We start from the raw sequence: 23,987 nt of genomic DNA on the forward strand, positions 1-23,987 counted from the left end.
GCAATAGCACACATCATATCACTGAACCGATCGACTGTGAAATAAAGCCATCTAATCTGGGCAAGACCACAAGAAAGGATATCCCCTACAAAAGATGGAAAAGCTTTACAGAAAACTATATTTAAAAAGGGAGAGAAAGTACGTTTAGTGGTCTGTTCTATCTGGGTTACATTTTCCTATACTTCTAATCTCTAATTCTTGTAGAATGCTTTTAAGCAAATTTGCCCACGGCATTGTTGCTAATATAAAGTAGACTCATGTATATTTATATACAAAGGAAAAGAGTTTTTTTCCCTAAGAACAGAAAAAAGCATGATTTATTAAAACTGCCTAACCGTACTATCAATAGTTTCAATTTGCAAGCCATTACTGAACAGAGGCAAACAAACATTAATCCTGCCACTTATTAGAATTCCCTCGAAATACCTGTCACAGTTATAAGAATAAAAAACCTCCAGGCTAACGTACCTGCTTGGATTTTCTGTTGATCATCTGTGCTCATCAGCTTCCAGCTTTCTGTGTGACGAACAGCATAGAAAGACTGAACCAGGAAGATCCACAGCTTATCACGCAGAGCCTGGATCTTGCACGTAAAACCCTGTGTTCCAGCAACAAATCAGCAGCTGGTGAGAGCCACATTGTCATAGCAACCAGTCATTATTCCTTTCCCAATCTACTTACTCCTAAGCTAGATCAATGATGTCATCACTTAGATTTTTAAGATCGTCGGGTACAAGTTATTTATGAAGGCTTACTGTTCAACAACAGAATTTTATAGTGAACATGAACCCTATCCTGTCAGCTTTGTCCTTCTAACGAAACCTTATTTTAAACCGCCTTTACGTAAATACCTTCCGCAGCCTTTTCATTTTGACATTACAAGGTCACTCTCTGCAGTAATAAAAATTACGATGAAAGTTTTTCATCATCCTGTTGAACAGATACAATTAAATAATTTGCAATGATCTTATTCATTACCATTGAGTCACTGCATTTAAAAATAATAAATATTTGAATTTTGCATTTTCCAAGTCAATTCAATGTTAAATGATTTTTTTCTAAAGACAAACAAGAATTAGGGATATAGCAGAAAATCACGGAGTTCCTTTGTGATTCAGAGGGTTAAGGATCTGGTGTTGTCACTGCAGCAGCTCAGGTCACTGCTGTGGCGTGGGTTTGGCTTGGGAACGTCCGCATGCCACGGGTGCAGTCAGAAAAAAATTAAAAACTGAAAAGACACTGATGATTAAAACCTAAAAAATCCTTTAAGTTTTACATTTAGGAAATTTAATAGAGTGACTGGGGAGAAGTACTAAAGCTATGCTGTACCAATTCATACTGCTAAGTATCAAACTATGTTTAGAGAAGTAGCCAAACATCCAAATTCTAAACTTTCACAGTAAGTCCACCTGGAGGTAAATAAAATGTTAAAAATGTTGAATTATGAAAAATTCCAAATATACATGAAAGTCGACACTCTAACTAACCCCCACGTATCAAACGCTTCATTTTAATGAAGTACGTAACATCTGAAACACGCACGTGCTGAAAAAAGTCGTAAATACCGTATCATTTTCATGAATTTTATTACATTCGATACCATTTCCTTTGTGCTGTCAGAGTTCAGCAGTGTGTCCAGAGCCATCAGAAGAGAGCAGCTTTTCTCAGTGGTGATGTTTTCTTCAATTGCTTTAAGAATTTTGTCCAACAGATCAGCTGTGCTACTCATTGCCTGGGACTACAAAACACAGAAATTGATACTGAATAGGAACCTCCGTAAATGTGTAAGAAATGTGAAAGTTGGGTAAAACAGCAGAACACTCCTCATAACTGGCTGTATGAAGTCCATCAGAAATCTTATTGCCTCTGTTAGTAATAATACACTATTTATTATAAGTATTGTAAGTATTATCATCATTCTATTCCTTTCCTCTGTTAAAAATATTTCATACACACATGTACTATTCTTAAGAGGCAAAACAGTCCTAAAACAGAGCCTAGAAATAAGTAATAGAAGTTCTTTATTCAATTACTAAATTTACAGAAAGTGGGTCTCCAGTAAGACAGAGAATTTCATATGCACCATAATTGTATTGCTGACCCAAACATTATCTTTATAACTTCGCTTTCTAAAACACGGCTTATGCTGTTCGAGGGCTGGAGTTGGCCAGAGTTACAATGTGCCTTGCCAGGGCACTCAAACCTGTCCCCTCCTCCCTTCATTATCTTATGAGCCAAAAATCCTGTCCATCACTGCTCTAAATCCTATGCAAACATGCCATCTGCTTTGGAATTTAAGTCATACTAATTTAATCAAAGGCAACCTGCATTTGAAAATGCTTACATAATTACAATCAGAACACAAAGATGGGTCTAAATATAGGATATAATTTTAGACATTGTACCTGTAAGAAAAGAGCAAAATTTTCACTGTGAATGATCCTGGGGAAATTTTCTATAATAAAGGCAATACATTCCTCTTGGAGCTGAGATGCCATGGTCAGTGCTGCTTCTGTCCATCTCACTCTGGGCAGACTGATGATCAGCCTGTCACTCTCCATCAGAAGAAAAGCAGCATTCTCATCATTCTTATGATTTTAAAAATATTAGGGGAAAATAGTTAGATTACTCTTCATAAAAATAACTTTCTGAGACAAATTAAGTATTTTGTTTTCTTGTGATGCTTTCCACAAAAAAAAAAAAACAAAAAAAAAACAAAATTCTAGGTAGCTAGTATCTTTGTCATTACCTTTACATATTTACTCATTTGTTCAGAATTATCAAAAAGAGTGAACTCTGAGCTGGCAACAAATCACCTTTAAAAGATAGCTAGGACAGGTGTTCCTGTCGTGGCTCAGTGGTTAAAGAACCTGACTAGTATCCATGAGGATGTGGGTTCGATCCCTGGCCTCGCTCAGTGGGTTAAGGATCCGGCGTTGCCATGAGCTGTGGTATAGGTCGCAGACGTGGCTTGGATCTGGCATGGCTGGGGCTGGGGCTGGGGCTGTGGCGTAGGCCGGTGGCTACAGCTCCAACTGGACCCCTAGCCTGGGAATCTCCATATGCCACGGGTGTGGCCCCAAAGACAGAAAGACAAAATAATAATAATAACAATAAGTACGAAAAAAAGGCTTGACTTCTCTGAGATTTTCACTACTGACTTAAATTTTGTGCTTATAGATATCATTCGTAACTGCATGGCTATACTGACACAGCCTTAATTCTTTTCTAACTATAAAATACATGCACTTTATTACCAATTTAGAAAGGCTAAAAATTACTTATAATCCCAGGTGACTATTTTCTTCCTCTCTAATTAGGTAAGGCTCTTCTTTTAACATTTTATTTAATAAGGACTCATTTTTACACCATAGGAAAAAAATTCATGAATACTGCTCTCTATGAAAAACGGAATGACAGTTCACAAATGGCATGTGCTCCAAGGAGAAGAGGGCAACTTATAAATTTCTGTATTTTATTCATGCTCGATTTCTAATTCTTAAAAAAGGCTTAGGAAATAACCATTTATTAAATAAATAAATTTACTACAATCAATAAAAAACTACAATCAATAACTGAAAAACATGGCCATGAATTCTTTGCAGCTCCAGTCATCAACAGGTGAAATCTATTTCCTCACCCCTTGAATAGACCGGCCTTTTCACTTGCTTGACAAACAGTGGTGGGTGCCAATTTCAGAGCCTAAGCCTCAAACAGCCTTGCAGCCTATCTTTGACCTCTTGGATCTGGGACCACGAAGACACAAAGGAGGTAAGACAGACCCTGAAAGCAGCCACAGGACTGAGTGTGGCTCAGTGGGTTAAGAACCCAATGGAATGTCTGTGAGGATGCGGGTTTGATCTCTGGCCTCGCTCCGTGGGTAAAGGATCCTGTGTTGCCACAAGCTGAGGCACAGGTTGCAGATGCAGCTCAGATTAGGTGTCACCATGGCCGTGAACTAGATTCAACACCTAGCCCGGGAACTTCTGTACGATGCAGGTGTGGCCTTAAGAAGAAAAAAGAGAGTTTCTGGGTCAACGCTACTTGTCTTATTCTGGGTTTTGCCTAAAAACCGAGCCTGAGAAACAGGCTTGTGCTCGAGTGATCCCAAGACCATCTGAAGCACTGGGAGCGAGAAACAGGGAAGGCGGGAAAGCCGGAGGAAGCTAAGTTTCCTAGGTCCTTCCTACTCAAAGTATGATCCACGGCTTTCTACCATCGAGAGCTTGTTAGAAATGCAAAATCTCAGGCTCCAGCCCTAACTTACTGAATGAGAATCTACAATAAGCCAAGATCATTTAGACATTCAAGTCTGAAAAGCACTGACACAGCATTTGCTATTGTGGGCAACTGGGCATCAGCCTTGCTGGGGACCCTCTGACAAGCGACCGGGAACACACTTTGAATTAGTCACCAAAGATCGGGAAACATTTCACCACTTAACCACTGGTTCATGTCTCCCACTGACTAAGGTTTGTCCCCTGAGATGTGAATTCCCTTTCACTCCCGGGTTTTCATAGCTGTAGGCAGCCTGTGTGGAGTAGCAGTGACGCCTCGGGACAGAAAGTGGTAAGAACGTAAGAGGTGCTCCCAGATCACACCCAGGTACAGCGGGATGCTGCAGCAATGGCTGGAGCACACGCCAGGGCCAAGAGGACAGGAGGTGGGCCACCAGGAGGGTCCCCAAACGTCGCCAACATTGTTCAAAGGAGCCCCGTTTTCCAAACTGTAGTTTTTTCCCCTCCCAGAGAAGTATATTTAGTGGCTTATAATCAACATTAGAAAAGAAAACAAGAAGGAAGAAAAAGAAAAGAGGAAATCTCAGAACACCCCATGCATAATGGTAAGTTTTCTTTTTCCAAACTCGTTTCAGTTCTCTATGTGTGAGGGTAGGGGGTTGTAACGTGAAAACAACTTGCTTTGGGTCACAGTCAAAAAAGCTTGAAAAACACCGCAACAGTTGTGCCAGTAAAACCCTTCCTAGGAATGAATACGAGTACTTATCCCCTACATCTTTGTCAACATAGTACGGATTACTTTATTTTTTTTAATAACGAAAGATAGAAAATGGTCCGACATTGTAATTTTGAACATCCATTTCTTTTAAAGAAATGAAGTTAAGGATTTGTTCATCAAATTAAGAGGCATTTATATTTACTTTTTCGTTTTTTTTTTTTCTTATTTTTTTAGGGCCGCACCTGCGCCATATGGAGGTTCCCAGGCTAGGCGTCCAATCAGAGCTATAGCTGCCGGCCTACGCCACATCTGAGCCATGAGCCATGTCTGAGACCTACACCACAGCTCACGGCAATGCCAGATCCTTACCCCACTGAGCATGGCCAGGGATCAAACCCGTGTCCTCATGGATACTAGCTGGGTTCGTTAACCACTGTGCCACGATGGGAACGCCAAGAGGCACTTATATTTTCTTTGTGAACTAGCTAATCTCACTCTACGTTAGCTATTTTTTGTTTAATTTTATGGCCACACCCATGGCACATGGAAGTTCCTGAGCCAGGGACTGAATCCGAGCCACAGCTGTGATCTATGTGGCAGCTGCAGCAGTGCTGGATCCTTTAACCCAAAGCGCCAGGCTGAGGGAGCAAACCCACACCTCTGCCGCAACCTGAGCTGCTGCAGTCGGATTCTTAACTCACTGTGCCACATCAGGAACTCCCTAAGTTAGCTATTTTAAAAAAATCAGCTTGTAGGAAATACTACATTAGAAAAGTTAGAGTACGATGTGAGCCATTATTTGTCCTCTGACTCTGCTGATGGTAATTTTTACTACATAGACATTTTGCATTTTTATGTAACCAAATTCTTTCCGGCTCCTAGATTGTGTATCCCCCCCTTCCCTGACAAGGTTATAAAATAATTCTCCCAGGGCTTCTTGTCGTCTTTTTAATGGTTTCATTTTCTTTCCCTGCAAACCTTTGATCCGTTTGGGATGTACACAGGCCTATCAGGAGGGAGGTAGGGAACCAAGTTAGATTTTTTCCAAGAAGCTTCCTGGTTGTTGTCTAACACTATGTACTGGTTAAACCGTGCACTTCATACTATTTAACCCTTATGATCTTCCATTATCTTTGGGCCTCAAGGCTAATAAAGAGCATAACGTATACACGACTCTAGTTTTGCTCCAGTGACTATCCTCACACCTATTTTTGTTGTAATTGTCCTATGTTTAAAAACTATGCCCACCTTCTGCGGCTCCATACCAAAAAAACAAACAACCCCTTCAAAAAAGGGGCAGAAGATCTAAAAACTATTCATAATCTGCTTTTTTAAGAGGACTTACACAAAGCATCCTGAAACAGAAAATTTTAACCATGTTTTGAAATGGTTCAAGTAATTACGAGTCCTAACACCCCTCCCTCGTGTACACACCCTCTGCCTGCCCTCTCCTCCTCCCAAAGGCAGTAGTTTGTCCTTGGGGGAGGGCTGGCCATGTCTTGCTGACCTGCTGCACAGTGACCAACAAGGAGAAAACCCTCAATGTTCCCCATGTTAAAAATTTTAAAAACTCTCCATATATAGTCCGATGCAGCACTTGAGCTCCCTGGCTGTAAGACAGTGTTGGGCGTATTACTGGAATAAAGCGCCCCGCCACAAAACATGTGGGTGAACTGAACTAAAGCTAAAGAAGACTTAAGAAGACTGCTCAATCTTTCCTTCACTGTTTTGGGTAATATATTTCAAGTTTTAATTTAAAAAGTTAAAAATATTCTATTTTTATTAATAAGGCAACATAGAGTTTATTTGCTTAATAAAATATAAAGAATGTATTAGTGTTTCTTAAAACTTGAATATCCACGAATAAAGACAAAACCCTCAAGTTTTCATTATAATCACCACAAGGCCAAAAGGCTCCTTTTCAAACTAAGTGTCTTGTTCTGATATTCATCTTTATATGTGCATTCATAAAGCTTAAAACGACCTGATTAGAGCTATAAGATCAAAATAAAATACTGTAGGAGAGAGAGAGAGACATTGTATGACGGGCTTATTCTTCAGTTAAACTCACTTACCACCTGTAAAAAAACAAATCAAGCTTGTTGAGACACTGTTAAGAGCCTTTCCAGCCTGGCCTCAGCCTCTCCTCAGACTCGTCTTCTCTTAGGATTCCCGGAAAAGCAGAACTGGCACTGCCCAGTGTCCAGGTCCTTGGTCACATTTTAAAAAGTCCGTCAGGTATGCCCTAACATACTTCTTTACTTTGAAATTGTCCTCTAGCTCCAGGTTCATCTCAAATTACTTCTCTTATCCTTCCAATCAGAATCCATTTTTTTAATATAATGATTTTTATTTTTTTTCCGTTAGAGCTGGTTTACAGTGTTCTGTCAATTTTCTACTGCACAGCAAGGTGATCCAGTTACACATACATGTGTACATTCTTTTTTCTCACTTTATCCTGCTCCATCACAAGTGACCAGACATAGTTCCCAGTGCCACACAGCAGGATCTCATTGCTAATCCATTCCAAAGGCAATAGTTTGCATCTATGAACCCCAAGTACCCCATCCATCCCACTCCCCCCCCCTCCTCCTCAGCAACCACACGTCTGTTCTCCAAGTCCATGGTTTTCTTTTCTGTGGAAAGGTTCATTTGTGCCGTATATTAGATTCCAGATATAAGCGATATCATACGGTATTTGTCTTTCTCTTTCTGACTTCCTTCACTCAGTATGAGAACAGTATGGAGGTACCTTAGAAAACTATACACAGAACTACCACATGACCCAGCAACCCCACTCTTGGGCATATATGCGGACAAAACTTTCCTTAAAGAAAGACACATGCACCTGCACGTTCATTGCCGCACTATTCACAATAGCCAAGACATGGAAACAACCTAAATGTCCACTGACAGATGATTGGATTAGGAAGGTGTGGTATATAGACACAATGGACTACTCCTCAGCCACAGAAAAGAACAAAATAATGCTATTTGCAGCAACATGGATGGAACTAGAGACTCTCCTACTGAGTGAAGAATCAATCGTTTTAACTTCTGTGATTTCATGCATATACTTGAATTATAAATTATACTTACTCATACATTTATTTACCTATCCCTGTACACTAAGTACCTAGTATGTGCTCGGCTCTGCCCCAAGGCTGTACAAAGGGAAATAAGACTGATGTGGAATTTAATGTCAGTATCCGTCGTTGTCTCATCGCATTTTTCGATGGTTATTTGCCTGCCTGTGCCTCCATCAATTGGCGAGTTCCTTCAAGTCAAGGACCACACTTCCGAAAATCTTTGCCCATGGTAAGCATCTATTCTATCACCTTTGGAGCGGCAGCAACGGGTTTTAGGACCTGGCTTTGTCATTTACTGACACCGTGCCCTCAAATAAAGCATTTACCTCTGTGATTCTCTTTTCTCATATATAAAATGGATAAAATAGTACTTGTGTTGCACACAATTTCAAAAATAAAAAGTATCTTTTGAACCATAAAAGTCTTTAAAAAAATCCACTCAATAGTAACAGCTGCAGCAGTAGTAGTAAATGATACTTCCACTTCTACTGAACTGAATTACAGCTATAGGCCATCTGTGTGCCTCCATGAACAGAGAGGAGCTAATCAATGACCGAAGAAACTAATGCAAAATAGTAAGCGACAAAACTACCAAGTCCTTCATGAGCATAAACCCACACATTTAGATTTATTTTTTTTACAATGGTATCTCACCAGCTGATGGCAGAAACTTATTTTCCTAGTTGGATTTAGGTATTATCTCTATATAACCCAGTCGGACACATCATTCATGGTTCAGTCAGAGAAGCAGGACCACTAGAAGGCATTTACATATCTAAAGGGCTTTGTTAAAGAGATGTGACTTTCTGCGATTATGAGAGCTGGTTAGACTGCCTGCGTATGTGACGATGTGGTTTGAAGTCCACGGGGAAGGCAGTGCAGAAGGGATGACGGATATAAAGTGCTGGAGAGTGAGGACAAGCTGGCACCCAAGGCACAAGCTGTTACCCACAAGAATGAGCTCACTTCATGGGAGCTCCCACGGTGGCTCCGCAGGGTACAAACCCGACTAGTATCCATGAGGATGCAAGTTCGAGCCCTGGCCTCAGTGCGTTGAGAATCCAGCTGTGGTGTAGGCCAGCAGCTGCAACTCCAATTCGATCCCTAGCCTGGGAACTTCCATGTGCCGCTAGTGTGGCCCTAAAAAGCCAAAAAAAAAAAAAAAGAGAGAGAGAGAGAGAGAAAGAAAATGGACTCATTTCAGGTCTCACTGCCTCTGCCTACATGAAATGGGGGTCCTTCAAGAGATGCTAGCACCCATCTTTATGGAGCTAAACACACTCCTGGCCCAGGGGTAAGAAAAACTAAAGAGGACACAGGTCAGTGCAGAATGGTACAAAGACAGGAACTGAGGGAAGCACAGTTCACCCTAGCCATGTGACATGTGGCAGAGATGCCTCAGCCCATAACTTAAATACAGAGATATAAAGTTAACTGTTATTAACATATTTTATATTAAATGGTAGTGGGAAAAACAGAAATACTTGGGTTAATATATATATAAAAGCATTCACAGGAGTTCCTCTTGTGGCGCAGTGGTTAACGAACCTGACTAGGAACCATGAGGTTGCGGGTTCGATCCCTGGCCTTGCTCAGTGGGTTAAGGATCCAGCGTTGCCGTGAGCTGTGGTGTAAGTCACAGACACGGCTCGGATCCTGCGTTGCTGTGGCTCTGGCGTAGGCCGGCGGCTACAGCTGCAATTACACCCCTAGTCTGGGAATCTCCATATGTCATGGGAGCGGCCCCCTAGAAAAGGCAAAAAGACAAAAAAAAAAAGCATTCATATAAAGAAGGGAAATGAATGTGTTTATATCTTAACCACTACAGTGCTCACTTCTGTAACTGGTCACCTGGTCATTCTTAGTACTTATAACTACCATTTTCCATAACCACGCCCCGTTCCCTTTTCCCTCAGCAAGTACCTCCGCTGTTTGTAGTTCTTTGTCTGGTAAGGCAGCCCAAACTCTCATTCCTGAAGGGTCTGGGCCATTATCAGTGCTGCTTAAACCGAATCCCAGGACATGGAGCACCTCGCTGCAGATGTACGCCCCTTCCCCACACTGCATTTCCCCGCGATAGCCATGCTCAATCTAGTAATAACTCCCCTTCTTCGCCTGTTGATTTACAAAGTGGGCAGAAGGAGGCAATCCCGACTTCCAGGCCATGCGGCTGTTGCATTCTCCCTTTGCAACTATGACCTCTATATTGGGAGATCCTAGAGTTACGAAGATAGGAAACAAAAATTTTGCTAGTGGATCGCTGGGAGTAATTATACATGGAGCACATCCATTTCTACACCTCGATTTCTGGACCCAGGGATCCTGGTTATGGGAGAAAGAGCTCCGTCAATCAAAAACTGATACAGAGCATGTACAGCCCCAGTTCCACAAGGCATTGCCACTGAGCTGCACTGTAACCACGTCTCCAAAAGGCCATCACTAATAAAAGTTCCTATCATGAACAGTAACAACAAAAACTACTTCAGGATGACAGGAGGCACGGAAGGACAGGTGAAATCAGTAAGCATGGGCCCACCGCCATACCTCATTTGCTGTGAAGTGAGTTTTTTAGTCAAAGTGATGGGGTGTGGAATATTATGATGGTGGAAAAAAGCCAGTAGGTCCACAGACAGTGGTTTTCTTAGATACAGTAGGAGTAAGGAAGGCAAATCCGTGTCCAGAGCAGATGTCCATTCCTCTGAGAACAAAGCACTGATTTTCCATGATGATTTCCAATGCAATTAACCTGCCACCAGGTAAACGGCCGGTCCTCTTGGAGAATGGTGCCACTGTTTCAGGGTTGTACCCAAACCCACCTTCGTGAGTGGAGGTCCGTGTTCCTGAGCCAATCAATGCCTAACTAACCTTGGCACATGCCACTTTCATTCGTAAGCCACTATAGGCTTTCCAGTGATTCTGCCCCTCTGACTGCTTCCTGACTACTGCATTTGGTACAGAAGAATAAGACAGTCTGAAAGACAGGTTCTATGGCTTGGTTCTGGGTTATCTCAAATTGGTTCTCTCATCTTGCTCTTATAATTCTAAATTTGTATTTAAAACTCAGAAATTACTTACATAAAATTTAAAAAGCTTTTTGATGACAAACACAAACAAGGGTATCCAGCTTATACTTACTAAGGACTGAATCAACATATTAAGACATTTTTTCTGAATCTCAGGGGGTACGTTTGCAAAGCTTCTTTCAGACCAAAACCTTGCAAAATGCTTTACAATCCACCTGTTAAAAATCAAAGGACCTCAAGTTAAAGAAATGAAAATATTTTTCATAATATTCAGAAACATTTTGTTTTCAATGGTATAGACTTTACATATATGTTTTGACTAATCTTAAGAGTTAATTTTGTGAGCACCAATAATGGACCTAACTGTGTCCCCTTTTCAACAAACACTATTTTAAATCCATTTTGGGCTATGTGCGTGGATTTTAACATAAGTAACCATGGTTCAGCTAAAATAAAATCGAACACAAGCATCTTGAGTAGTATCTAAATCAATACTTCTCCTCAGCTGTTGCAACTAGTTAAGCATTAAGCTATTTACATTGTGCCCAAGAAAACAGACCAAGTCTAAAATTCCCCACAAAATTAGGAGAATGGAAGAACAAAATCTCTAAATCAATAGTATCAGCACTACTTCAGATCGCTTACTTCATGCAGTCAGCAAAAAGACTCTCCACTCCAACTGAATGAGCAATGATCAAGCATTCCAGTACAGACGCCAACCTTCTGGGAACAGGCTAAAATGGAAAGAAAACACTGCATTTATTCCTTTGCTACGTACAGAGGCTAGAGGACTTGGTTCATAACAGTGATCTCACTTACATACTTAAGTTGCGGAACAAATACGCGTGACTCAAAGGCCTGTTACTCTTTTAAAAGGATCACTGACACACTTTAGCTTTTATAGAACAGCATTTGAGTTCTTTAAGCTGCCGGTCTGCATACAGTTCCTATTCTAATTTCTCTTCGCTTAAATATCTTCTAGATTAAAAGCAGTGTAATAATTTCTAGCGCATCACATTACAATACATCCTATGGTTTAATCTGCTCCCTCAAGTATAAATTTCACTTTAAGTACATGTGCAGAGGTAGGGCCTACACTGACCTTAGACAAAATGACAGCATTTAACTGGATCATGAGTATACAAACATATTCTTTAAAAGCACATACACAGAAGTAATGAACGAAAGTGACAAATAAATCTACATACAAGTAGTGAGAAACAACTCACTGCTTTTAGGGCTGAGCTTCAATATATGCTACCTATTGCCTGTGCCATGTTCTCAGTTTTTGGACTATGCTCCTAGGCATATCTGTTGCCCATTAGGATGAAGAGAGTTCAATTGCTCTTCGTACACATTCATTAGCTGTGATTTGGGGTTGAGTCGCTTAATAGAGACCAGCAATCAGCCTACGTGTACAGTTAGTGTCTAATGCGTGCATGCAGAAAAGAACAAGTTTCTTTGGAAATGACTCTAGTACAGTGCTTCAAATAAGATCGGCGATTTCCAACTTTTAAAAGTAAGAACTGCTATTCATCTGATTTTCTAATGCTCTTCTAAAAGGTATTACATAGTATTCAGAAAATTGAATGTAAATATCCTGTTTTACCCACCAACAATTTAGTTATTCCCTTTGAGATAACCAGAAGTACACTAAATTGTCCTAAAATCAGAAATGGCTATCATTATACAAATTACACAATGAAAATTCTACTAAGTTAAATAATTTGGTTTTCTGACCTACTGCAGAGGAGATCAGACTGGTAGGAGAGAAAAGACGACTGGTGTAGACATACGTGACAATCTAAAAGCAGCCAGAAGCATTATAAATTACAACAGTAAGAACAAGAGTTAAGAAATCCAGCAGCCTAATTCTATTTAGGAATAACCCGACCTCCACAACAAAAATTCCACTCCTTGGTGTAGAACTTAAGAATAATCTCCATGAAAAAATATGAAAATGCAAAATAATATGCTGCTTAAAGCCTGTGGGTCAAAAACAGACCCCCACTGCTTTTGCATAAAGTTTTACTGAAACGCTACCATACTGTTCCGCTTACACATTGTCTAGACCTGCATTCGGTCTACAACAGCAAAGCTAAGTGGCTATGATAGAGGCTATATGGCCCACAAAGCCGAGGATATTAACTACTTAGCCGTTTAGAGAAAAAACTGTAATGACCTCTGGCTTAGTCACTTTCGTTTTCTGAGAATTTTACTTACATGGAAATGCTGATTTCCTAAATGTTTTTATAACAGGACAACTGACCTGAAGTCATATTCAAAACCTGCTTGTAAATTTTGGAAAGACATATTTAAATCATTACCCCAAATATATTTTTAAATCAGTGGGGAAAAAAACCCATAATGTAAAGCCCACTCTAGTCCTATAAATGAAGTTCTAAAATTTTAATTTTGTAAAAGGCAAGATTATGAAATTAATGAAATGACTGAAGCTAGTTTGCCATGAGTTCTGGGGCCAGTTACCTCAGAACTGTGAGTGTGCTATTATAGATTTACTATATTTAAGTCACTGCCAAGAAACTGCATACTTGAGGTCTAGAAGTTAAAAATTATACATTCAAAAATATACTTACAAAAATATACGTTGTTAGGAGTTCCTGTTGTGGCTCAGTAGTTAATGAACCCAACTAGTAACCGTGAGGTTGTGGGTTCGATCCCTGGCCTCACTCAGTGGGTTAAGGTTCTGGTGTTGCCATGGGCTGTGGTGTAGTTTGCAGATGTGGCTCAGACCCTGTGTTGTGTGGCTGTGGTGTAGGCCAGCAGCTGTGGCTCCAATTCGATCCCCAGCCTAGGAACCTCCACATGCTGCAAGTGTGGCCCTAAAAAGACCAAAAAAAAAAAAAAAAAAAAAAAGAAATATATGTGTGTGTATGTGTGTGTGTGTGTGTCTTCTTAGAAAATGTAAAGGAAAAATTTAATGATCAGGTCAATAAAAACAAAAATTGTTCTCAAATATCTGTTACCACATAATACAGACTATATTAAAATAAAGCAAAAAAATTTTTCAACAAAATGCCATATTGATAAGTAAAGAGAAATTTCATCTTCTATTGTCTTAAGGGAAACAAATATACCTTTTGTCTTTTAAAATTAAGTGGATTATTGAAAGTAAAATAAAAGAAGCCGCATATAACCTCTGTCTACTCATGAACACAGTAAAAAGGAGAAGCAACTGTCCAAAGAGAACCCATCAAAGATTATTTTTAAAATGTGTGATGTAACTGGTTTATTGAGGCGTCTCAGGAAAAAGGAGGTACTAACTTCAACGTTTCCCCCGGTTGCAGCGGTCAAGGACGTTGTGTCAAACTCCCCTTTTTTCCCATCCTTTAATGATTACAGGCAAATCCAGTACCTTTGGTTCCTTTTGGTATTGAAGTGCAGTGTGGTACTGTTTAAACACCCATTTTGGGAGTTCCCGTCATGGTGCAGTGGTTAACGAACCCAACTAGGAACCACGAGATTGTGGGTTTGATCCCTGGCCTTGCTCAGTGGGTTACGGATCCGGCGTTGCCGTGAGCTGTGGTGTAGGCTGGCAGCTACAGCTCCAATTAGACCCCTAGCCTGGGAACCTCCAGATGCTGCAGGTGCGGCCCTAAAAAGGCAAAAAATAAAAAATTAAAAGAATAAATAAACACCCATTTCACAGCCTATGTAAATCTTTCGCTGCGAGTCGCTGATGACACTCAGAGCTGGGGAGATCTGGAGTGGACAGTAGGGTGTGGACTCCTGCTCCTCCCCTTTGTGGGTCTAACTCCTTGGAAAGGGGCTATTAAGGGCCAGGGTCGCCTTCTGTAACTCACGAGGGACTAGCATGGTAGCAGAAGGATGTCCTTGACCACTGTAATTCAGATGCTGGTGGCCTTTGCTAGCGTGCTGGCTCACCAAGGGACAGACTGACCTGTACCCTAGCCTCTCAGTGATATTCTTCCAGGGCTGACAGCGCTCAGCGCCTCCTACATGGGACGCAGTGTCGTCTGCCCCTGTATTGGCCTCTTCTAACGTCCACGGCATCACGAAGGTCCTTTTCCTCCGCGTCTACCACGTGTAACTGGGCTGTGGAATGGACTCGCCATTATCTCCTTCTATCTATGACAATAACTACCGCCTCTAGTCACCAGGCGAGGCCTGGCTTCTCCAGCAAGCTTCCTCCCCCTTGGAAACCTCCATAACCAAGTATACGCTCACTGGCTCCTGAGACACAGTCCAGGCTCTTTCAAGGACTCTCTTAGTACTTTCTTTTCTTCCTCGATGGAACCTGCCAAGTGGGCTGGCTATGCAGATACGACGCTGTCCGCCTGGGGGGCGGGTAGGCATCATCTCCTCATTGCAGACAGAGCCCCCCCCTCTCCAGTCATTACTGGGGGAGTCTTGGATCTTCCTCCTCACGCCCACTTGGCTGGAAGATGGGGGAAGAAAGAAAGGGAAAAATCTTTCACCCGGCTTTTTCACTTCCTACAAAACTAGGGACACCACAGCCTCTGCTCTTCTTCTAGTTTCCTTACTTACAGAGGCTGGAATGCTCAAAAGTTGCTGAGGTGTTTCACTGTTTTTCAGTAAACCTTGAAGGACTGATAGTGGTTGTAGGCCCAGTTCATGACTCTATTTTAGCACATCGGGTGATTCTGCAGCTACAACTTACAGAAAGACAGGAAAAGTCCTATCCAACACAAAAATCTACATTTAGATATTATTAAAATCATTAAAATGACCTAATTACAATTTGTACAGTGCCTTTTGTTGCCTCAAATAGTGAATAAGAGGGAAATACTGATGTAAACAGTTCTTTTAAGATTTGGGTTTTGTTGATTATAAAAGTAATATAGGACCATTGTCGAAAATTTAAGAAATGTAGAAAATCATAAATAAGAATATAAAAAATAATCTATAGCCACAGAGAACATTTAAACAATGGAGAACCTAAGACTAATGTATAAAATGTCTTTGAAAGGCACCATAGAGTATCTTTCTGTAGACAATACACTTGCATAAACTAAAATGAAAAAGTCCGTGTTCTTACAGCACCTGGGGAGAGAAACAGAGGAGAGCTCTATCCCTGCTCAAGTTCATCTGTAAAGAGCAGTGGCAGGGAGCAGGAGAGTCCTCTCAGGGCCAGGAACTGAAGAGGCACTGGGTAGAGCCCTTTGCCAAGTGGGAAAGGAACCCCAGATTCCAGCTTCCTTCCTCTTAATTCCAAAGCCCGAGTCCTAGCTTTACCCTCCACCTCTGAATTATGTAGGATATTTCTGTATCTTTTCAATAAATCCCCACCTCAATTTTATTTTAATTACAACGATCTGAATTAACTTCCGTTCTCTGCAAGTATATCCAGAGAGTTATTTCTCAGCTAGAGTTCCCATTAGTTAAAACAATGATACTAACAGAGTTAAAAATCTAGTAGGTAATAACGGGTGGCTTTAAACACTGGGTAAACGATTTCCAAGACTCCATAATTACCTTCTGAAAGAAATTACAGTAATCTCTTCTTAAAATATAGATTGCTACTTCTTTTAATCCTTCTAGTCCATACATATCAGCCATATTGAGTATCTGACTAAAATAAAAAATAGATGCACTGTTAATTCTTTGATTTAAAAATCAAGGCATAGTACACAGTAATTTCTTGATAATATATAGTTTGTTTAGAAAAAAGAATAATCTGAATTATTTTCATTCTCACTTTCTACCCTACATAATAGGGTACATAATAGATACTCTGCACAGATTAAAACAGGCCATAGGTCAGAAGTTGAAAGCACTGTCACTTGATTTGATGAACAGAGAGTAACAAGACCTAAGTGTGGCGATGTTTCAAATTCCCCTCCTACTCTCAGTGCGTATACAGCGAAGCCCAGAAAACTGCTTCAAAGCCTATAAAAGCTAACAACTCTTCACAACCAATACGAACGATAAAAATTTGGGAGGGAGGGCAATTAATGGGTGCTCATCATACTGAAAATGCCTACAGCAGCTCCGATTGGACCCCCAGCCTGGGAACCTCCATATGTCGCTGGAGCGGCCCAAGAAATGGCAAAAAGACAAAAAAAAAAAAAAAGAAGAAGAAGAAGAAAGAAAGAAAGAAAATGCCTACAAAATGACCACAATATTGGAGACGGCATCTAATGACCCAGAGGGGTGCTTCCTTCAATTGGCAGGGACTCTGAGCACAGGCAGGAAACCTACAAGCCATGACACTGTGATGAAATTTCTCGTGGGTTTCCAGGGGCAAATCCTTCGTACCTGATCCCTGCGACTCACTGTATTTCTCCCCCAAATCCTAGTCATTTGGTTTGTAACTAAAGGAAGCAATGCATATTTAAAATTAAAAGAGCAACTTTCATTTGTCTGATGTTAACATAGCAAGAGAAGGAGAGAACAACCAGAAAATTAGAAGAGCGAGGTAGGATTTCACTCTCCAGTAGGATTTTAGCAGCGTAGATGGCATTTCACGACAGTTCTAAAGAATCACACCATTTTTCATCTACAGGATACCTACATCCTCAAATTAATTTTAGATTGTTTTCTCTTCTTCTGACATCGAAAATGAAAAAATAAAGTAGTAAAAAATACTCAAAATTTGAAAAAGAGTTTAATTTTATTTTATAAAAAACATGTCATTTATTGTCCAAAACAAATATGGGATTTTCCTGACATAATGTATGTCTAATAAAGGCTTTTCCTAATCTTATTACTGTGAATTGCAATTGTTTCTGGACATTTCTCAAATATACACAAGATATGGCAAAATAGGTAATGAAAGTGAAGCTTCTACTTCACTGACACTTTGAAATATAGCTCCACAAAGCAGAAGCACAGGAGTTCCTGCTGTGCCTCAGCAGTTAACGAACCTGACTAGTATCCATGAGGACGCAGGTTCGATCCTGGGCCTTGCTCAGTGGGTTAAGGATGTGACGTTGCAGTGAGCTGTGGTGTAGGTCACAGATGTGGCTAGGATCCAGCGTTGCTGCAGCTGTGGCATAGGCTGGCGGCTATAGCTCTGATTCACTCCCTAGCCTGGGAACCTCCATATGCCTCAGGTGCAGCCCTAAAAAGAAAAAAAAAAAAAAAAAAAAAAAAGAAGCCACAAATATTAATATTTTTATACTTAAAATCATTAAAAAATAATACATACCCAACATTAGCTTTTTCTGGGAAGTCCAAAGTTCCTCCATATATAAAATGCATCATAATGTTCATTTCCACATGGCTTATTCTGAAAATAAAAGAAAACTAAACTCAAATTCAGGAATAATCAAGGTTTATTTGATACCAATGATACATTCTACTTTCCCGTAAACTTCTAGCTAAGATAAAGTTTTGTTTTTTTGTTTTTTTGCTTTTTAGGGCCGCACCCGCAACATACGGAAGTTCCCAGGCTAGGGGCGGAATCGGAGTTACAGCTGCTGGCCTACACCACAGCCACAGCAACGCTGGATCTTTAACCCACTGAATGAGGCCAGGGATCGAACTCATGTCCTCATGGATACTAGTCAGGTTTGTTGCTGCTGAGCCACCAAGGGAACTCCAAGATAAATTTCTAATCTCATTTTTATCTAAAGAATCTATTCTTCAAATAACATCCATGCAGGTATGGCACTGATTTAAAATGAAGTATAACTACAGCTATGAACTTTTTAGGTTATAAAATGTTATTAGTATGTTATAAAATCATTGATTATTTGTTGAGCATCTTCCATAATAGACAAAGTCAGAAGGACCTTAGAAGTCATAGTCTAGTCTCTGGCTCATTAAGAAATCTCTCCTCGAGGGTATGGAGAAAAGGGACTCTCCTACACTGTTGGTGGCAATGTAAATTGGTACAACCACTAAGGAGAACAGTATGAAGTTTCCTTAAAAAAACAAGAATAGAACTACCATTTTGATCCAGCAGTCCCACTCCTAGGCATATATTTGGAGAAAATCATAATTCGGAAAGATTGATACACCCCAATGTTTACTGCAGGGCTATTTACAATAGCCAAGACCTAGAAGCAATCTACATGTCCGTCAACGGACGAATGGATAAAGAAGATGTGATTGTGTGTGTGTATACACACACACACATATACATATATATATACATATATAAATATATATAAATAACAGTGGAACATTACTTGGCCGTAAAAAAAGAAAGAATATTGCCATTTGCAGCAATACGATGGACCTAAAGATTCTCATACTAAGTGAAGTAAGTCAGAAAGACAAATGAATTTATTTATGGAACAGAAACAGACTCATAAACTTAGAAAGCAAACTTAGGGTTACCAAAGAGGAAAGGTGGGGGGGATATAAACTAAGAGGTTGGAATTAACATATACCTACTACTATATACATACTAGATAACCAACAGTAACCTACTGTGTAGCACAAGGGAACTCTACTCAATACTCTGTAATAATCTATATGGGAAAGAATCTGAAAAAGAATGGAGGTATGTATATGTATAACTGAATCACTGCTGTACACCTGAAACTAACACAACATTGTAAATCAACTGTACCCCAATATAAAATAAAAATTAAAAATAAAAGAAGAGGCGTTCCCATCACGGCGCATTGGTTAACGAATCTGACTAGGAACCATGAGGTTGTGGGTTCGATCCCTGCCCTTGCTCAGTGGGTTAAGGACCTGGCGTTGCCGTGGGCTGTGGTGTAGGTTGCAGACATGGCTCGGATCTGGTGTTGCTGTGGCTCTGGCGTAGGCTGGTGGCTAAGGCTCCGATTAGACCCCTAGCCTGGAAACCTCCACATGCCGCAGGAAGTGGCCCTAGAAGAGGCAAAAAAGACCAAAAAACAAATAAATAAAATAAAGAAGAAAGAAATCCTCTCCTTAGCATCTCTGACAAATGGCCTCCGGTCTTCTTCTTCTTTTTTTTTTTTTTTTTTTTGGCTGCACCCATGGCTTTGAAAGTTCCTGGACCAGCAGTAACCAAAGTCACTATACTGACAATACCAGATCCTCAACCTGCTGCGCCACAAGAGAACTCGCAGATGTCTTAATTTGTATGGTCTCTCCAGTGGCTCTGGATATGCCAACATCCTTGTTACAGAGACTTAAGCAAAGCTGTGACTTCAGCAGTAGTCTGGAGTGATCATCTCCACGTCTCACTGACCCCTGGACCTCCAACTCCAAATTCATGACCTTCTCCTTCTTAACCTCTCCCAACATTCTGATTTGGTCTTTTTTTCTGTTATTATTATCTTATTCAAAGCACTGTTACAGGGCTTCTCGCACCTTATCCCACCCTCTTCTTTCTCTGTACCAAGGGGGGTGAAGTATCTGCTTGGACAACCACCACTGGCTGTTGATGGAGAGGTAACCGGATTCCTTCTCTCCTTTCCTCTCTGCTGAACCCGTGGTAAGAGGTAATCCGCAAGAGGTGCACCTGCTGTCCAGATTCGGACTTTCTCTCAGGGGGGCTGTCGCAGAGCAGACAGGGCAACCAAATCAACTTTGGCTCCTGTGTTAAAACACAATTTATGTGCTCGAACAGTTTTTATCAAAAGTTCCCAGGCCAGGGATCAAACCCGTGCCACAGGAATAACTAGTAACCAACCCAGTAACCAGAGCCACAACAGTGACAATGTTGGGTCCTTAACCCACTGAGCCACCAGGGAACTCCAAGGAAAGGTTTTCTAAATTCATTTGCTGACTCTTCTGTCTTATTTTGAGCAGGAAGAAAGTGTGCTATTTGTTGGGTCCACTTTAAAACTCCACCAAATAGCAGAGACGGACGGCAGATGCCCTCCTTCTCCTCCACCTCCTCCCGTGGGTTCGGCAGAGAAGAAAGCAGAAATCCAGGCACCTCTCATCCAGAGATCGCCCTGACCAAGCTCCAAAGGCTGCTGGATAATTCACAACAACAAAACAGGAATAACAGGAAGAAGAAGAATCTAGATGCCTAAGTTAGGGCGGAAGGTTCATCTTAATCTTCTCCCTCATTATATCCTGTCATTTTATAGTTTCATAACTTTCTTGAATTCAGCCTCTGCTGTCTCTTTCCCCCTCCCACTGCCCTGGGCTAGTCTCCCAGTTTCTCTCATCCGTACTCTAAGGATCATCTCACGCAGGCTTCTTGCCTGAAATCATCTCCTCGCATCGCATGTCCCACACTGCTTTGGAGTGACTTTGCTAAAATGTAAATTTGATATAAGTCCCTGATCTTGAAACCCTTCAACACTTCCGCATAGCATAGGGGAAAAAAACCCAAAATCCCTTAGCTTGATGTATAATGTTCTTTATCATCTGATCTCTGGTTCTCCCTCTCTAGTAGCTGTTCCAAGATAAGTAAAAATAACATTTCCTATACCTAAACTAACTACTTATAATTCCTTATACATCCATGCCTTAGCACATACTGTTCGCTCTGCTTAAAATTCTCTCCCTACGTAGAGGTGTTTCATCTTTTAGACACAAGACATGTGGCTCTTTATCTCTGACTGTCTCCTTAATACTCTCAAAGTAGAAAAAAAAAATCACTGAATGTTAAACATAAATAATAACATCTATTGAGCATTTATGTTTTGGGTGCCATTAACTCATTTAATCATAACAACTCAATAGTATATATTATCATTTGTCTCATTTTATAGAAGAAAAAATTGAAATTAAGTAGCTTGCCCATGGGGGTGGGTGCTGGGAAAAAAAAAAAGTAACTTGCCCAAGGCCAAATGGCTAGTGATGGCACTGGAATTTAAATCCAGGCAGGCTGGAGTTCTCGTTGTGGCTGAGTGGGTAATGAACCCCACTAGTATCAGTGAGGATGTGAGTTCAATCCCTGGCCTTGCTCAGTGGGTTAAGGATCCGGTGTTGCCAAGAGCTGTGGTGTAGGTTGCTGATGCAGCTTGGATCTGGCATGGCTGTGACTATGGTGTAGGCCGGCAGCTGCAGCTCCAATTTGACCCCTAGCCTGGGAACTGCCATATGCTGCAGGTATGGCCCTAAAAAGACAGAGGAAAAAAAAATTCTAGGCGGATTGCACTGGGATTTTGGAATCTAAATCCAGACTCCAAAGCCTGGGCGCTTAAGCAGTATCTCTCTCACACACACACACACACACACACTCATTATCATATCAAACTGACTTGTAATATCTTCATTTTCATATTTGTTTCTCCTTCTGAACTGGGCTCTGTAAGAGCAGGATTCATGTCTCATTTACCTTTGCATCTACTACCAGCAGGATGTCAGCACTGTCCCCCAGGATGAAAAGAATCTCTTTCCCCCACATAATATGGAGTTCTGCAGGGGAAGCAGGGTGGGGACAGTGCTGATAAGACCTTCACAGTTTGTTAGGCATCGTCTCTAATGTCTGCTAAAGGAACAGAAGAAGGATGGCAGGAAGAAAAAAAAAATGGAGTCCCTCAGGGTAGGACTGAGAAAGGTGTTTGCTTTGCTTCTTTGGCTTTAAATAATATATGCTCAATAAATGTCTAATGAATATTTAATGACTGACTTTTTAGGGTACTTACAAGCCTCTTCCAAACCTTCAGAAGGAATAATGAGTTAAAAACATAGAAATATTTCTCAATTAATTTAATAAAGATTTACTGGCCCCTACCATGGCTAAATACTGATTCCTGCTGATTCAAAACTCTACATCTCTAATACCTAGAGGAAAGTCAAATCTCTAGATCTTCTCATTTATATACATGGATATGATAAGCTTTGATCTCAGAATAATTGCCTTATTATCTGTAGTCTATTAATCTGAAACACTGGCACAATTGTTAGACTCCATATACTTTTTCTCAAAATTTCAAGAGCATTTGTATCCATGTTAACGAGGATTGACCGTTTAGGTCGAAAGAATAATTTCTGCTAAGACTTGACATATTTCAGCAAAGGATGATAAGGACTGAGAAAAAATAACAGTAGCTTTATTAAAATAAATAGGAAAAGCTAGACATTTGAGCTCATATATCAATATGTATGATAGCTATAAAAACAGCATGAAACTGTTTTCCTGCTGTCTTGATAGCTGTTTTATTAAACTGCACTCTCACTGTTGTTGTCATTTGTATTCTTACCAAAAATGTTTACAAAGACATGATCAACTGACCTGAAAACAAACAAACAAACAAAAAACAACAATGGATTACTGCAATAGCCCATAGTTTCAATGGAATGATTTAAAGCACTATTCCCATTTAAATGTAATTCAAATAAAGTTTGCAGATGGCATTACATATACTTGGAGTTAGAAAAAAGAAAAGCCTATGAGCGGACAGAGCGCTAAGATCAGAGATAACATGCACCCAGTCTAAAATCTGTGCTTCCTCAAGTTTCAGGTTCCTGGGACGGGGAGCACTGGCTAAGGTAACTAGAGACTCATTCCTGCATTCAGTTGCTCATTTACACTGTCTCTCTCTCTTCTCTCTCTCTCTCTCTATATATATATATATATATTTTTTTTTTGGTCTTTTTGCCTTTTTTAGGGCCACTCGCGCAGCATATGGAGGTTCCTGGGCTAGGGGTCCAGTCGGAGCTGTCGCTGCCAGCCTACATCAGAGCCACAGCAACACAGGATCTAAGCCACGTCTGCAACCTACACCACAGCTCATGCCAACACCGGATCCCTAACCTACTGAGCAAGACCAGGGATCGAACCCACAACCTCATGGTTCCTAGCTGGATTCTCTAACCACTGAGCCATGACAGGAACTCCTACAGCCAATATTTATTGAATGACAGGCTCTATTCTAGACCTTGAGGATACAAGAAGCTTACATCCCAGAGAAAAGACATGGACAATAAACTTGTCCACAAATGCACAAAGAAGATAATTTTAAAAGTGAAAAGCATCATGAACACAATACAACAGAATAACAAAGAAGAAGGTAACTAGGCAATTGGGCTGCAGCTATTTTAGGTGGGATAATCTGGGAAAAGCCTG

General features: G+C 40.6%; 1 protein-coding gene across 4 annotated transcripts in view; it reads right to left on the reverse strand.

The window, feature by feature from the left end:
* Window positions 1–23,987, reverse strand: part of BTBD8 (BTB domain containing 8) — a 91,224-nt gene that overhangs the window by 16,978 nt on the left and 50,259 nt on the right. Inside the window, exons 6-12 of one of the 4 annotated variants that reach the window (XM_021090239.2) lie at window positions 18,222–18,302; window positions 16,547–16,643; window positions 11,714–11,802; window positions 11,181–11,283; window positions 2,406–2,588; window positions 1,601–1,738; window positions 469–598 (exon numbers count right to left, since the gene is read on the reverse strand). In XM_021090239.2, the coding sequence (XP_020945898.2) occupies window positions 469–598; window positions 1,601–1,738; window positions 2,406–2,588; window positions 11,181–11,283; window positions 11,714–11,802; window positions 16,547–16,643; window positions 18,222–18,302 (821 nt within the window). Of the gene's footprint in view, window positions 1–468; window positions 599–1,591; window positions 1,739–2,405; window positions 2,589–11,180; window positions 11,284–11,713; window positions 11,803–16,546; window positions 16,644–18,221; window positions 18,303–23,987 lie in introns of all 4 variants that reach the window. The other 3 variants (XM_021090238.2, XM_085024004.1, XM_085024003.1) reach the window with 3 other exon arrangements.

The sequence above is a fragment of the Sus scrofa genome, chromosome 4 (genome assembly GCF_054392235.1).
Source record: "Sus scrofa isolate SSC_HxYL_T2T_F1_AM1 chromosome 4, Sscrofa_HxYL_maternal_Yorkshire_Landrace_v2.0, whole genome shotgun sequence".
NCBI lineage: Eukaryota > Metazoa > Chordata > Mammalia > Artiodactyla > Suidae > Sus > Sus scrofa.